The sequence below is a fragment of the Neolamprologus multifasciatus genome, chromosome 17 (assembly GCF_963576455.1).
Source record: "Neolamprologus multifasciatus chromosome 17, fNeoMul1.2, whole genome shotgun sequence".
Lineage (NCBI taxonomy): Eukaryota > Metazoa > Chordata > Actinopteri > Cichliformes > Cichlidae > Neolamprologus > Neolamprologus multifasciatus.
The window spans coordinates 18789905-18806211 of NC_140455.1; the positions used below are offsets into that span (position 1 = coordinate 18789905).

A 16307-nucleotide genomic window follows, 5' to 3' on the forward strand; every position below is an offset into this window, starting at 1 on the left:
TGGAGTTTGTACGTGTTTTGGAGTTTGCATGTGTTTTGGAGTTTGTACGTGCTTTGTCTCTAGGGGCCACCGTATTTTATTAAAGATGAAGGAAAGAAAGAAATTGGACAGTTTGTAACTCTCAGTGATGCCGCAGAGTTCCTTTGACTTTGGGATCTGCAGCGGAGTTTGGACCTGGAAACAGCCAATGACATCAGACTTAAAGACCGGATAGCATCTCTATTGCTTAATACATAATTGTGTTGTGAATATTCATCCTTAATCTGTATAAATGCATATGGTTCAGAAAAATTATAGTAATTACAAAATGGTACATTTCAGGCTAGAATTGCAAAGGGGAACCTGTCAGAGGAACGAAACAGAAGGAACAGGGAGGATCAAAAAAGGAGAAAAAAATTAACAGCCAGCCTGAGTTGAAGAAAGATATATATAATTTAAAATATATATTTTTGCATTTGTTTGTGTCTGATGGTGTTGACAAAAACCTTGCACTTCTCCAGCAAAAACATAAATTATTAAAAAATATTACACCTGGCAGATTGTACCAAAACATGGTGAGACAGCCAAAACTTTGTGTAACAATTATATGTAAATGTGTTTTTGTTTTTTTTTTCAAAAAATAGATTTTAGAAAATTAAAACCTGTTTTGTCCCTAACCTCAGGAATCACTGATACACATAATACTTTTAAGTTGTAGAGTTTAATCTGTCTGTAGGAACAATGTGAATACTGCTCCCATGACCTCACCGGTCTGTCCGTCTCTGATGCTGCTGCGTCCTGCTGAGCTGATTAAAAGATCAGCTCCGTGCTCACGACTGCTCATCCTTAAACTTGTTACCTCAGTTTATCTGGTCTTCAGGTGATTTTATCCAGCTGTTTTTAACCATTAAGCTTTCCTCACCATGGCCTCACGTAAAACTTCAGTATTTATCGATCTGTCACTTCACGGATATCAGTGTTACTCACACCTTTCGCGCCATCTTTTCACCATCTATTTCCTCCTCGCTCTCAGATGTGCGACTGATGTAAGGATTCATTTAGAATTGTCATTTGATTGCTGGCTCTGCAGATCTTTCGTTTAAATAAAAATCGCTTCTTGAAGAACCGAATCTTGGTTGTGGCATATTCTATCTCAGAAGCTATTCGATTTTTCTCCTTTTCTTCTCGAATTTAAGAATCTAATTTCTTTCTCATGAAGTTTTCACTTTTTCCTCTGATCAATATCCTCTGACTAAAAATTATAATTTGTCAAACATTTTTGTTGAGTAAACAAACAAAACAAAAACGCTTTTTTCAGAACAGAACAAATTAAACTTTATTAACAGTCTCACATTGACAAAAAGACTTAGGAGCATAAAAAAGTTCCTCTAATATTTTCATCATCTCACTTCTTTATTTATAAAAAGTACAAACAGAAAAGAGCCAGGAGTCAGAGACAGGAAGCAGGCGAGCAAGTTATCAGGATGCTCCAGCTGGTCCCGGATAATTAGCACACCCGCTCCTAAAACAGACTTCCATAAACTTTATTCACACAACAGTTACGCTGTCATCAGGGGTCAAAGGTCAGTGGACGACAGAGTTGAGGGGCTCAGCTCTGATGTTTCCTAAATCCAGAGTGGAGTCCGTCTCCTCATCGATCTCCCCGATCACCGCACTGTAACCAAAACAAGAAAAAAAAAAATGTAACCACAAAAACAAACGAGGGGATTACAAACAAAAACAAACAGGAAGAACAAATAAAAACAGAAAGGAAAACAATAAACAATGATAAACTACATAACAGAACTGTTAACAACACCTTATTGTTTAAGAATAAGAGTCTTTCTCTTGGTTTTCCTTCATAAAAATAATTTTAAACAAACAAAAACAAAACTCTGATAGGGGCACCCGGATCAAATGTGCAACCACAGCATTCATCCTTAAAGCATCACAGAAAAAAACTTTTACATTTTTTTCTTAACTCTTAATTATTAATTATCCCGTTTTGCAATAATAAATTATATCTTTATAAAATAATAAAATTGGTAAACCATGTGAATCTGATTCTGTAGATTAAAATTTACATTAAGGCCTCACTAATCTTTTGTCTTCAGTATTGATTCATCATCAACAAAAGGTCAAACGTGACTTACACGTTGTCGCCTCGGACGATGTAGAGTCCCAGCACCACCTGCTCGACCCCCTGACTGGAGCTGAACACTCTCTCGTGACTCTCATCCAGGATCAGGTTGATGGTCTGATCAAAGCCCTTCAGAGTGCCCTGAAAAAAACAAACTGACATGAACACAACTTACAATAACAAAAAGTTACAATCCAAAATAATTCTGACTTCACTGAATCCCAATTATTGTGAGTGGTGGAGTTCTGATGAGGATGTGTTCAGACTCACCACAATCATCCTGCCGTCCGAGGTGACAATGGCCACGGTACCTGGATCAGCACGAGTTAAAGAAACAGCACCTTTATGGACCAAAACCTCTCTAATATTATTCAGAACCTACAAATAGAAACAATTATCGTCACACCAAAATTGAAAGGCATCCCGTCCACCCATTCTGGCCACAAGAGGCGCTTGTAACCTTAGCTTAGCTTCTGTCTGTTAATGAGCTCCAGCTTTAAAACTGTAGGTAGTATGGTTCCAATTTTTTTTTTAAAAAAAAGCTTAAGATTTTACAATTTTTCGAAGTGGTCCAGATGTGATGAGTCCTGATGAATCAAACTGTGAAATAATTTACAGAACTTCTCTGATCAGCGGATCCAAATAATATAAACACAGCAATAAAATCACGAGATTTTCCTTCTTGTGAATGTGAAATCTACATTTAAGAAGTCTGAACATGTTTTAACTCAGCTCTGAGCAACCCGTTTCTCACAGACATCTCTGAACTGCCGCTAATTAACAAAACAAGTAAGCATGCAGCTAAGCTAACTAGCATTTTCCCATTCATTCAGATGGTTTGCGCATTAGTGGCTAACGGCGGAAGGATACGGTTAATGTAGCTCTCCAGCGCAGTGGACATCCTTTGTCCCGGGCTCGGTGTCTATTTATCCAGCGGGGTGGTCGACAAATACTTATAGTGGTAGTCCGGTGACAAAATAAAACCGTGCGCACTCGAACAGCAGCAGTAGCAAACGGCTAACAACACACTGGAGCGCAGACTAGAGCAATCAAACACTGAGTATGCATGAGCGCAGAGCGCCGAGCGGAAGCGTCACATCCGGTTTGTGTTAACTCTCAAAAAAGAAAACAGTAAAAACTGCGAAACTTAAAGAAATAAAAAAAGATGGAAAAATGGGAAATACAAAAGAAAAAAACGTCAAGTTTTCTAGTAAATTTGTCAAGTTTATAACAGAAAAAACAAAATTATCACACAAATTGGTAAACTTACATGATACAAACTATTTTTTGACTATTTCTTTAATGACTCTAAAACATTAAATATTTATTTTCTCGCTTTTCACCCTATCCCTTAATTTTTTTATCTTTAATTATTTTAAATATTTATTTCCTTCCTGTGCTCCATCATAGTTAATAACCACTTTCTGTTTATTTCAATATATTTTCAGAGCCCTCAGATGCTTCTTTGAATAGTAAAAATATTTATGACTCATTTCTGAAATATAAATGATGTGATCCACAAACAAAATGCCCACCGGAAGTGATGTCATTTCCTGTAACTAGAAAAATACAAACATGTTTTTACAGTTATGTGGTCCTCACAGGAAAGGATGGTTAAAAAATTATGACGATTTTAACAAATATAAGCCATTAGCGTAGATTTAACTACCAAACACAATAATAGGCATTTGAAATTAGATTAACATGGAATAAAACAGTTTTGGGATCTTTGGATAATTTAAGGAAATCTAGTTAATGCTCTCTAAATGCACAACTATTACGTACACTTTAATGTCATTTTGAAAAATTAAAATAGTGGTAACCATGAAGGTGAAGATGTCCAGGCTGAGTGGTAAAATGGTGTTGAGAAACTTTCAGCACAGGAAAGACAGGCAGGTCTGCTTTGCTTTTCTTTCTGTCAAAGATGTAAAATTAAATACGTATTAGGAAAAAAAATCATAAATAAACTTGTGTGTGTTGATGTCAGACAACACACAGAGTCCAGTTCTCCCAGCAGGTCTTCATCTTTATTGTTGCTCAGTAATCGTCCATACAAAGGCGGGTGGAGGAGAGCAGTGGAGCCCGACAGGACAAACAACAGGAACGTCATGCTACCAAAGTATTAAATTTGTACAAAAATACTTTACAACATCCCTGTTCCTTTAAAGAAAAATACAGTTTGGTTGGTTGGTGAAGCTACATGGAAACTAATCTGACCCACTATTTCAAATGGCAGTGCAATGCATGTGTGTGTGTGTGTGTGTGTGTGTGTGTAGGTAGGTGGATGTCTTGCTGAGGTGAATCACTAGAGTGCAAATCCCTGCAATGTTACACACACATACACACACACACACACATACAGGCTCTAACAAATACACACCCACACACATGGTGATGTTAATACATGCGCACAAACACAGTGTGTATGGCTTTAGGTCTCACTCATCAAACCTTTGTGAAGCCACACCCCTCAGCCCTGTGGCTTGTTCCCATTGGTGGAGCAGTACTCTTGGCTGAACCTTAAAACACTAACATCTACGTGTTAGCCCTCAATTCAAGGCATTAGCTCTATATTAGCAATGTGAACCATTTCCTTAGACCTTGTTAGTTCTCTTTAATCAACCTGTAACTACTACCTCGGCTAAATGCTAGCTGCAAGCTAAATTATAGTTCATGTTAGTCATGTGCTAACATGAACCACAAATCAGTAGAAAGTGACATAAAACTGACATACTCTCTTGTTAGCAGACATTTTTAGCTTCTTGCTTACCCGTTATGTTTACCTACCTACAAACCAACCAAGCCCTTGCTATGTTAAGTTGTAACCACAATAGTAAATAAGTGTTGAAAAATTGTACAGCTAACTTACCACCCATGTACTATGTGCAACTAGCCACATGTTATAGTTAGCTCTAATGCTCTGCATCAACTACCACATGCTAAACTGTAGTTCTATTATCTCCCATGTTAGCTTTTTGCTAACAAGAGAAAAACTTGGTTTTGCAAATGTAAGCCCTATGTTAAAGGTTTGTAAGGGCAGTGCTGGCACTAGCCGTGTGCTAACATAAAAAGTTTAAGTTTGGATAGCTCTTTATTCATATGCTAATTAAATTACTTATACGCTTATTAACTAATAAATATAGCAAGAAATGGGTGTTACACATAGAAAGCCTAATTTTCTTGTTCTATGTGTATAGTCACGTGTTATGGTTAGACAAGTCCTATGCTCAATGTCTGCTAGATACATACTAATCATGTGTTAGTAATGTCCTCAGACCAAGTTAGGCTGCTCACTTATCAGTTGAATTTGATGTGTGGTATACTGCTTTTGCTAAAATTAGAAACCGTGACTTAGTACTAACCATAAGCTATATAGCTCTGTTATCCCCATGTAAGTTATGCGTTAACATAAGCCAAAAATCAGTAAGAGATCTTCAATGGAACTAAAATACCCTTATGTTAGCATTGTCTGCATTACGTAAACCCCGTGTTCAACATCTGTTGGTCACATGCTAAAATGTATTTCTGTTATCGGTTATGTTTGCCTAATGCAAATAAGAAAAAAAGTCTTTATTTAACACATTAGCCCAATTTTAAAAATGGGCACAAGTTGTGCTTAACTGTGTCCTGACACACAATAGGATGTTACAATAAATGTTAGCTTTGGCTAGCTGTTTAAATATATGCCAACCAAGTTCTTTCTTTGTGATTAGCTAATAAACATAATAATAAATGGATATCAAACACAGCCAGCCTATGGTCCTTGTGTTATGTCTGTTATGATTACGCTAGCCCTTTGTTTAGTGTCTGCTAGCCATATGATAGCTATGTCCTTAGATCAAGTTAGCCTGCTCAAGTGTCAGTGTAATACCAGGTATAGAGCTGTTTCAGCCTTTTTCTAGTCAAGATGCTAAAAGACATTAATTAGCTCTACAGCTAACCGTACCTTAGTGAAGTGCAAGGTTTGTGCTAACAATACACAGACTGTGCTAGTACTGGGCTAGCTGTGTGCTAACATAAAAAAAAATGTTGGTTAAATTTTAGCTTTGGTTAGCTGCTTTTACCCATGTGCTTACAAGTCTCTTGCTATGTTTATTAGCTAGTAAACATAGTTGGGATAGTAGTTTGTACTGTGTATATAATTATGGGTATGCTCTGCGTCTGCTAGCGTAATGTTAACTACATACTAGCCATTTGCTTGCAAAAAAAAAAACCCCATCTGAGCTTTGACCAGAACAGCCAATTACAACTATCCACATAGAAACAGCCAATCACAATGCTAATCCAAAGCACAGCAGCAACTATTGGAGTGTTTGGCTCAGGGATGCTGAGGGAGGGTTCTGATTGGCCACTTTAAATAATGAGTTAAGACTAAGGTGAGAGCAGGAAGATGTTGACATCACTCGAAAATAAACACTCACTCACTCTCTCTCAGACACACACACACACACACACACACACACACACACAGTGTTTACTGTCACAGGTTTCCTGTTTTAACAGGATTTTTCTTTTCTTTTGTAACATAGTTTTTGTGATTATGAGATGGTGTTTTCAGGGTTTGATGAATTTTGATGTGAACAGCGATGGGGACTGAACTCTTTTTTTTTTTTAATCTATTTTACATATTTTCTGGTTCAGTCACCATGGAAACAAACAAACAAACAGAATTGACAACAGTCAATCAAAAAAAACCACACACCAATTGATTAGCATAAGAGATCACTGTCACTGGGGCTGGGGAGGGGAAGTTGGGGGAGGGGCATGCGTGGCTTCTTCCTGGAAGCTGATTGGTTGTCTTTGTGTGTAAAAAAAGAACCAATCACAGACAGGCAGGGAAGGAAATGTTTAGGTTTCTGATTGGTTCCAGCCAATCAGCTGAATTTTTCAGAACTGCCGTCCATCATCCTGGCTGCCTATTGGTTAGGGGGTAGATTGGGTGGGGCTTGAGGTTGGAGGGGTTTAACTGGCCTTGTGTTTAACGTGTAACATACACACACACAGACACGCACACATACATACACAGTGTGGCCAGTCCAACAGGTGTAAACAGTAGAAAAAGTATTATTGAACTTGCTCAGTGTCATCATCATCATTATTATTATTGACAGCGTGGTTATCATAACTCTTCCAGCCTGTAGCTCGTCCATGGCACAGAACTAAAATTTTAACAGTAAACCCTTCGTTTCAAGGATGCTCCGATCAGTATCAGCTGATCATTAGTGAAAATGCACAGATTTTTTTTCTAAAGGTAAAATTCACAAATAATTATTTAAAAAAAACATAAAGAAAATGTCCTTTATATTATATATAAACACATTTCTCTAGTTGACATATTAAAGCATATAAAGTAGCTGTTCTGGAGCTTTGGATCCTACCACATGTCCTCCCTTAGCAGATGGAGTGTGCCCAGTGTTGCAGAGGTTCCTTTTTTGTGTTTTTTGTTTTAACTTAGCTTGCCAAAAATTTAAATTAGAAACTACATAATTAAGAAACACGTTTATAGGAAGTAGCCATTAATAGATGGTTTTGCACAAAATATTTCAAACTGTTACTTTTAATGGGAGGCAATGCATTCCCAAATCCCTAAGAAGATATGGACTATAGGCACTTTCGGACCAAAAAGCATCAAAGATGTATAGCTTTCCAAAATACACTTTCCAGATATACTAAGCTAAACATGGTTTGCAGATTCTTTTCTATTCACACTGCCTACATACCAAAGATGGACAATTTATTTTCCCAAGGGGACACATGCTAAACTGGGACTGTTTTGGAGGGCTGCACCAATAAGCTGAAATAAGTTCTGCTCAATATTATTTTTATCTCTTTATAAGCTCATTGGTGCAGAGCTCCACACCAGTCCCAGTTTCTCATGGCCTCCTCCTGGAGCATAGATATGCAGAATTGATGTAAAAGCTGAATAGCATTAAGTGTACATGAAAAATCAAATTACCTTGCCCTCACATAGAGCCAAGGTAAAATTATTTCTCTTTGCTTTGCTCCATTTTTTAAATCGCTAAGAGTTTTATATACTCAGCTGATGTTACACCCATTTTTATGCAGGCTTTTTAAATGTACTTTTTTGTAATTACCTTCTCTAAATTTTGACCTAAACTCTTTACCACAGTGATTTATGTGTTGAAATGTTTTGGGTTGTGTGCTGTCAAATTTTTAGTATTCCTTTCTAACCCTACTCAAATTTCTTTTAGAACTTTAGTGATGGCTAGCGCTTCTCCAATCGTGCATATGATGTGTATCTAAAAAACTAACAAAGGCTTGTTTAACAAGACCAATAAAAATTTCTCTGGTCCGAAAGCACCTTATCTTTGTCTTTTCACTAGCTTCAAGCTGAGGCGCAACAAACATCATAAATATATATGCAGCTGCAGGTTTTCCTGCTCAGTAAAAACCAGTATCATGTTTCAATGTCCAGCTCTGGTTTAAAACTTTAAAACAGTGTTCCTCCAGAGACCAACATTTCTGCTCAAATGCTAACTTTTCTCATATTATTCATCTGTATAGCAGCAATGGTTAGTAATAATGTAAATTTTGTGAATGGCGTCATAAAATATTAGAACTGTCAGTTGTAATTTATGGAGAATTCAGGAAATTAAAGTGATAAGAGAGCAGGTTACATAAAATATAGCAGCCGTTCAACAGTGGAGCCAAAGTACAAGCCAAACCTTGTACAGTTTTAGTTCAGTAAAGTGCATAATCGAACTTGACTAAGTGCTAGTTATTATTATTCCAATAGAATGGTAAATAAGAATACAACAATATTAAAACTGCTGTCTTTCAACCTCTGCCAAATATTTAAACCAAATTACTGAGCCTTAGTGTCTGAATTTTATCTGGTTATCATGAAAAACTACACCTGGTAATGCCCACAGGAATAAATCTCTGGGTTGCCAGACGAACTAGCTAAGGGGGTCTTTCCTTTTGTACTGTTTAATTTGGATATCTCTTCAGGTTTCCATGTCATGTTGAGCATTTATTTTAAGGAGGTACATCTCATCATAACCTTATGAATCCAACCTTGTATACTTGCCAAACCTCACCTAATCCCAACCATTTTTGAGCTCGAACTCGATCGTCATTTCCACTTATACCCTTTCTTCAAAACCTGCAGTTAACCAGAACCATTTTTATTCTCATCTCTTAAACCAACCTTCTGGTACCAGTTTCTTGTGGGATCTGTACCTTCTTGTTCGAAATCTTCTTTCTTTTATTCTATGTGGGGCAGGGCATAAAACTACCTTTCCATCAACCTTCCAATGTCAAGCATAACTACTTGGAAAAGTTACACCTTCAGTAAATTCAGACTTACCGTCTTCTGCATTCTGAACAATCTAATTTTTAGTGTACTGAGGACCAGTTATTCCAGCTGGTTAAATATCAAATAGAAGACTTTCATAAGGCTTTCTTATACACAAGCATAAGGATTTAGTAATCAGTATATGTTCAGTAATATCATCAGATGTAGACACTGATCAGAGCATCCCTAGTCTCCTTGGCAACTGTTATGCCCATCAGCAGGTTTCGGTATCTGGACTAGTGTCCCATCAGTCTTTGTGCTGCTGTGGATCTCGGCCAAATGCCACAAATCTGGTTCTAGTAGGCCCAGGATCCAGGATAGACTTCACCAAGCACTGGCCATGGCAATGGCGCAGTATCCATAGTTCCTTGGCCAGTGAGACCACAAACATGAACCATGCTTTGACCAGTAAGACAACTAGATTTGCCTCTGGTTTCACTAGAAACAATAGCCATTGTCCTGATCCCACTAAGACCAGTACCTGTGTGTCTTGGTATGCTAAGACTATTGGCTCAGGTACTTGTTTAGTAGGACTTTGGTGGAACCTGGAACCATAATTACAGAACCCATGTGTCTTCAACCTAGAATTCTAGGCTTCTAGAACCAGTAACCATCAATCTTAAAAGAGTAAGACCATTGGCTGTGGCACTGACTTCATAGGGATATATTTCTCGGCTTGTAGACCGTTAAGACTATTGGCTGTAGTTGTGGCTTCAGTAGAACCAGTAGCACTGACTCTGGGCTAGAAGGACCAATAACTATTAATCTTAGACCAGGTAGGCCAGTAACCCCAGTTGTGGCTCTAATAGGATTCTGGTTCCAGACACTAGTAATACCAGTATACAGAACTGGTTCAGATTAAAAGGTGTGGAGTTGCTCCAGTCCATCACTGTGCTTTCAGGCTGCTTTAGCAGTTCAAGGGTCAAACTATAGTAGTCAAAGGTCATCCAGAGGGTGTGTGTAGCACCATGGGCGGTCTACTCCGAGCCAGTTTAAACCAGTTTTAAATCAGTTTGATTCAACTTTGTTGTCCCCTTTTTCCTCACGATCTCTCCAGTCTGATGTGGTTGAATCCAGTGTGGCATAATTTTTGTCTGCTATAAGGAATTGTTTGTAACCTGCCCCATCCCAATCCCTGCCCCAAAGCCATCTCCTGGTTGGCTCCACTTGATTGGACCACTGTCCTCTCCCTGGCCAACAGAGAGCTCTGAGGGTCCCAGGTCACTGCCAACTGGCTGAGAGGGGTGGCTGCTGTTGGTTGTGCCATCGGTGTGATTGGCCATCAGGGTAGAGGAGGAAGAGGATGAAGGGTTTCGGCTGATTACAAGCTCCAAGCGGTTTGGAGACTCTGCAATCAGGGGAACTACAAGGCAGCAGTCAAAGTCCCTGGTCCGCACATGGTTAATCTGTAAGAAAAAGGAAATCTTAATTTAAACCAAGAAATGAAGAGTTGAAGGCTGTGGAGAGATTAGTGAAACTGGTATATTTTTGTACCTGTAGTATTCGGTCATAGGCTTTGAGACCACCCCGTTCCGCTGGGCCTCCGGGTCGGATGTTATTAACATAGACGCCGCGGTCCAGCAATCCATCAGAAACGCTGAAACCAAAATCCTCCAGGTCTGTCGCCTTCTCCAGAGTGAGCTATGAGTACAAAAACACACCTGTCAGTTAATAAGGATCACAGGGTTTGTGAACCTCCCTAAAGAGAGCAAACATAGGCCAAACATTACCTTGTGAAGTTCCACAGGGTTCTGGTTTAGGATGTCATTTACTTCCTGTCTCATCTTCCTCATGGCAAAGGCTCGGCGCTGAGGGTCAGAGGGCAAGGTGTTGGATCGAGGAGTCACCTGAGAACAATCACGAGAAAGTTGTCTTCAAAATCAATATTTCACAAAATAACACATATCACAGAGAGAGGTTAAAGGTCAGCGGCATGTACTTGTGGTCTGGAGTTGCTGCGCTCCTGGAAACTCGCCTGGCGTCCCAGTGTGCTCCGCAGAGGGGTGGGATCATGGTTTAGACTGAGGGTGGAGCCTGACATGATGGTAGCCTATGAGAGTCAATCAGAGAACAGCAAGCGCAAACATCCAATCAGAACCAGATAAATAGCAAACATGGTAATTAAAGATTGCTGCCTTTGAACCCAAGTGGCAGGAAAGGACCTCTTTCTAATCATACATCACTATTATTTACTGTGCCTCTACTGATGTTTCTCAATTTCCATTCCTAGGATCTGCTGCTGTTTTTGAGCAGGCTCAACTGTTGTCACCATTGACTGTTTTAACTCATATTTACTGACAGGATCTATTGTTTTGTACAGTTTAATGGCCTGTAATATGAAGCAGGTTCAACATAACAAGAAAATCTGGCTTTACTTACTCTGATATCAGCAAGCAGCCACACAAAGGTGGTTATTGGTACCATTCAGGTCTATTCAGTAAACTGTTTGGGGGAGGTTTTTTTTAGCATACACTGTTTATATTCCCAGTGTGTCATTATGTTTTCCAGTGCTTTTAGATTTCATTTTAATATTTATTAACTGTGGAATTTTCTAACCTAGCAGTAAGTTTGACAACACCTATCAGGAGCTGGTGATCTCTCTATAATAAACACACACCAGCCACATTTTTTTTTTTTTTTTTAGGTAAACCTTGCTATTACCTGGTTGCAGAACTATCTTAATTCTTTGAAGTCCAAGTTGGAACTTCTTAATGTCATCTTGATGACATGTAAAAATGCACCATGTTGCTGGTATTTGATTGGGTGATTAGCTAATTGCTTTAACAAGCAGCTGAAAAGGTATACCTAATAAAGTGGCTGGTAAGTGGCTGTATATTACTCTATTTAAGGCTTATAGGAAAATAAAATTGCTTTAAAATGGCAGTTTTCCATTTTTCTTACTGCTCATTTTCAGGGAAAGAAAAACTACATACTAGTCATCAAGGTCTGAGGGATCTTCTAAGAATCAATACTGATTGATCAGTAGACTAAGGCTTTGTACATGCAGGTCTCTTATCTCAAGCATAGCCGACATAATCAAATAAGACATGAACTCTGAAAGCTCAGCATTCAACCTGAAGTTAGCTGGCTAATCATAAATCCTGCTTCGTAGTACAGACCTCTACAGATAGATTCTACTTTTGAGCTCACCCAGGGGATTTCAACTCTCTGACTGTCAATGTTTGATGATTGTGCTTATTTTCCACATCACACCCTTTTTTTATGGCTAAGCTTCCCAGCCGATGCCCACTTCAGCCAATCAGAATCAAGAACTCATCAAACGCATGCATGACTGACAGATCTGCTTCATGACTGGCAAAAAAAAAACTACCCATGAGGCCTTGCGCAAGCTTTCCAAGCATGCCTTGCTCAAACTGCCATGCCTGGTGCAACAACATGACTCTGCCATGTGACTGTGTTTGGAAGCTGGGTGATGTCACTAAGATGTCACAATGACGTCACCATGGTCTGCTGTTAGAATGCAGTTAGAGTCACATTCAAAACCAGCAAACATGTCAGATGTTTGACAACGCTGGAAGTCCAGTTAGAGGAGACAGAAGAAGAGGAGGACAGGAGGAGTTAGTACAGGGGAGGGAGGATGGGGAATACCAGAGTGAGGAGGTGTGTCTCCTTTCCAGACTCCTGGAAGAGAAGGAGTCTCTTTTTTACTTCTGTGTGCCAGAGAAGGTATAAACATGTAGTTCTTTCATCATGAATTGGACAAATATGACTAAACTTTGACTGTCAGTCCTCAGGGCTGAACAATAAGCCTCTCATCAGTGTTCACATCACTACATGGTTATTTGTGTTAACAGTTTTGGTCCAGTTCAATAATTAAAGTGATCAATATTTCAGTTATATTTGGTTTGTCTTCATTCTTGTGGATGTGTGATGTGGTTTTTAAGTGTTTCTGTGGATAAGAAGAGCATTATAGTTGAGCTCATTACAGACGATCACTAATAATAACTGACTAATAACTGAGATTAATGACTTCCAGCCTGTGTTGCTGTTCAGATCAAAATGTCAATGTCATCCTGTAACAGTGCGGTGTATTGGGCATAGGAATGCTACAACTGTTTATTACAGAAGTATAGACCACTTCTCCAAAGCCAAGCGGCGAGACTTGATCTGGCTTGCTGTCCAAATGTAAAAAAAAGTACTTGTGACAGTGTGGTGTATGGGTGACAAAAAGTTTATCTGTTTTTAAAAAATGCTTAATGAAGACTGTAAAAAGTTCACTTATGTTGAGCGTCTTTTTCAAATTGTGTTGGAATTGTGGACTTTAACCTACAAACCAGTTTTTAAATTGTGTTGATCAGCAAAGTAAAACCGCAGTTATGATAAATATTTTATGCCATACTTCCTCAAAACTGTCTTCATGCTTAGTGCAGGAAGAAGCTATAAAAATTCGATTTTCTAAGGACATTGACAGTTCTATCAGAGAGATTTGTGACATTTAGTGTGTTTAGACTGTGTTCTTAGTAGTGGTGCAACGGATCAAAAATCTCACGGTTCAGATCGGATCACGGTTTTAAGTCACGGATCGGATCAATTTTCGGATCAGCAAAAAAAGAAAAAAAGAAATTAAATTTTAACATTTACTTATTAACTTATTTAAGTATTGTTTGCCTATTAAAAACATTCAACTCAAGACTCATTCCACGGAATTATATAAAAACAAATTAAGGTGCAATATAGGGCAGTACAGGGCTTTGTATCTACCACTCTGCTGTGATATAACGAGCGGTCACGGTCACATGGCTTTCTGTTGCCCTGGAGGTCCACCCATTTGTAGTTGGGCAACAGAAGATGCCTGGGACAGTTCAGCCATAACTTTAAACTTTTCCTGCTCATACATGCCTGGGTACAATCTTGTCACTGAAGTGGACGCGCAACGGGATATCATAGCGTGGCTAAGCACGTTCATCATAGTTTAAACCCCTTGTTTTGCACAAGGGAATACGGCCTCCCGTCTGCAGCTAAACACCCCAATAGCTTTTGTAATAGCTTTAGCCCGGTCGGATAGCAAAGGGCTGCTTAAATGCCTCAAACTCCTCTGCTCGTCCACTTGGACCGCTAGCGCTGGCTATAACTATCGCTGGCTATAACTATCGCTTGACAGACTGACCACACGCACCATACACATACTTTTTTTCCTTCTTTTTCGAATCTTCGGATCACGTGCGTGCCAAAATGTGGAGTGGGATTGGTTCGGATTACGGATCAACCGTGATCCGTTGCACCACTAGTTCTTAGTGTGTACGGTAGTTTTTTTTTTTGTTTTGTGTGTCATAACATTGAGACGACTACTGAATGTCACAGATGCCAGTCAACAATCCACCAATGGCAGACTGCAGCGTAAACGCTGACTCTACTGGTGATCCACAGGAGGAGTTTCTACACCTTCAAGGTGTCAGGCCTGTGATGTGCTCCCCTGTCTTATGGTAGACAGGAATTTAATGTAAATAACTACTACATTTGTACAATTTGAAATTTACAATTTATATTTGCATTTCAATGTTTGTGGTTTTCACACTAATAAAGTCTAACTGTTGCAACTCTGATTTTGTCTGTGTGTGTGTGTGATTTTAGGTCAATTGTGTTAATACAGTATGTCAAAATGAAAAATAACTGTAAAGACATACATGTGAGATTTTATTGAAAGTAAAATCACAAAACAAATAAACTCAACTCCAGAAGGTTAAAAAATTAGATACCAGCCTATCAAACTTTACAGTGTAGGTGCTGGTATCCATACACCAGAGGGCGATGCAGAAAGGCATTAGCATCGGAGAATTCTTCATTTGCTGAATAAAAATTTCAGAAGCCTTACTCCTGCTAATACTCGACTCTTACTGTAAATACTTCTTCTACTGCTAACACTTCTCACTATAGTAGTTTTCGTGGCGTTCCTCACCTCCAGCTCTCTGAGGATGCCGCTCTGTCCACAGGTCTCCAAGTCCTCCAGAGCCTGAGACCAGAAGTTCTCCTCCTGGTCTGGTTCTGTCCCATCGTGTCCCACATTAAACCTGAGAGGGAAAGGTAACAGGTCAACCAGTCAGCATGATAGGCACACACACACACACACACACACACACACACACACACACACGCAGGAAGCTAGTGGTCATGCTGGAGAGTCTTTTTTTAACAGGAGGGGGCATGGGCAGTGATGACATACACATCCACCAGGTATTGATATCGGTGTGGCAGGGGTTAAAGGTCACCAAGTGAGGGTATCTGCGGGAGGTTACTGGGTGTCACAGAAGACTGTGTGTGAAGGGTTAAAGGTCAAAGGTCACTGTGGTACCTGCTGTCAGAGATTAGACCGCTGGGCAGATTACAGCCTCTGCAGAAAGACACACTAGCTCAGCGCTACATACTCCATTGTTCTGGATGAGGAATGCTAACAGCTACAAAAGATATGCTGCAAAATGTATCCGTGCACATCATCTTCAGGCTTCTCTTCTGATGTGCTTCTGGGTTTAAGGGTATGCACATACTAGGCAAGCTCAGTTTGTTTAGACTGATCTTATCACACAGTTTGAGCATCAGTGTCATAGTTTCAGTGAACTGCACCAGTTTGTGATGTAGAGGAGGAGGATCGAGTATCTGTACCCTCAGCATTTCATCTGTAGCTGATAATTCATGGGAGAAAACTTGAAAAATTGCATTCTGAGTAAATTTGGAAATCACATACCACTATGTGGCATAAGTGGCTGCTCAAAACTAGTATGAAAACCATATTAATCCTTCTCCCTCCTCTGTAACAGTTTTGAATAATTGTGTTGATCAAAGTACTTTAAGCCCTGAAAACAGCTTGATTAAACCTGGAACAGTTGAATACTGTCTGTTATATAACAAAGGTTA

At 39.2% G+C, this 16307-nt stretch overlaps 2 protein-coding genes across 14 annotated transcripts in view; both read right to left on the reverse strand.

The window, feature by feature from the left end:
- Positions 1-1288: 1288 nt before the first annotated feature.
- Positions 1289-3199, reverse strand: lsm8 (LSM8 homolog, U6 small nuclear RNA associated). Its single transcript, XM_085137212.1, has 4 exons — positions 2990-3199; positions 2390-2430; positions 2133-2260; positions 1289-1654 (listed from the first exon to the last, which is right to left on the reverse strand). Exons 1-4 carry the CDS (start codon positions 3018-3020, stop codon positions 1564-1566), a joined length of 291 nt encoding a protein of 96 aa, XP_084993338.1. The 5' UTR covers positions 3021-3199; the 3' UTR covers positions 1289-1563.
- Positions 3200-4124: 925 nt separating this feature from the next.
- Positions 4125-16307, reverse strand: part of grip1 (glutamate receptor interacting protein 1) — a 78491-nt gene continuing 66308 nt past the window's right edge. For 7 of the 13 annotated variants that reach the window (XM_085137196.1, XM_085137195.1, XM_085137192.1 and 4 more), the window contains 7 exons: positions 15748-15786; positions 15355-15466; positions 13047-13079; positions 11377-11487; positions 11168-11284; positions 10932-11078; positions 4125-10843 (listed from right to left, as the gene is read on the reverse strand). In XM_085137196.1, coding sequence (XP_084993322.1) covers positions 10535-10843; positions 10932-11078; positions 11168-11284; positions 11377-11487; positions 13047-13079; positions 15355-15466; positions 15748-15786 — 868 coding nt within the window. In that variant the 3' untranslated portion in view covers positions 4125-10534. The other 6 variants (XM_085137193.1, XM_085137186.1, XM_085137198.1 and 3 more) reach the window with 4 other exon arrangements.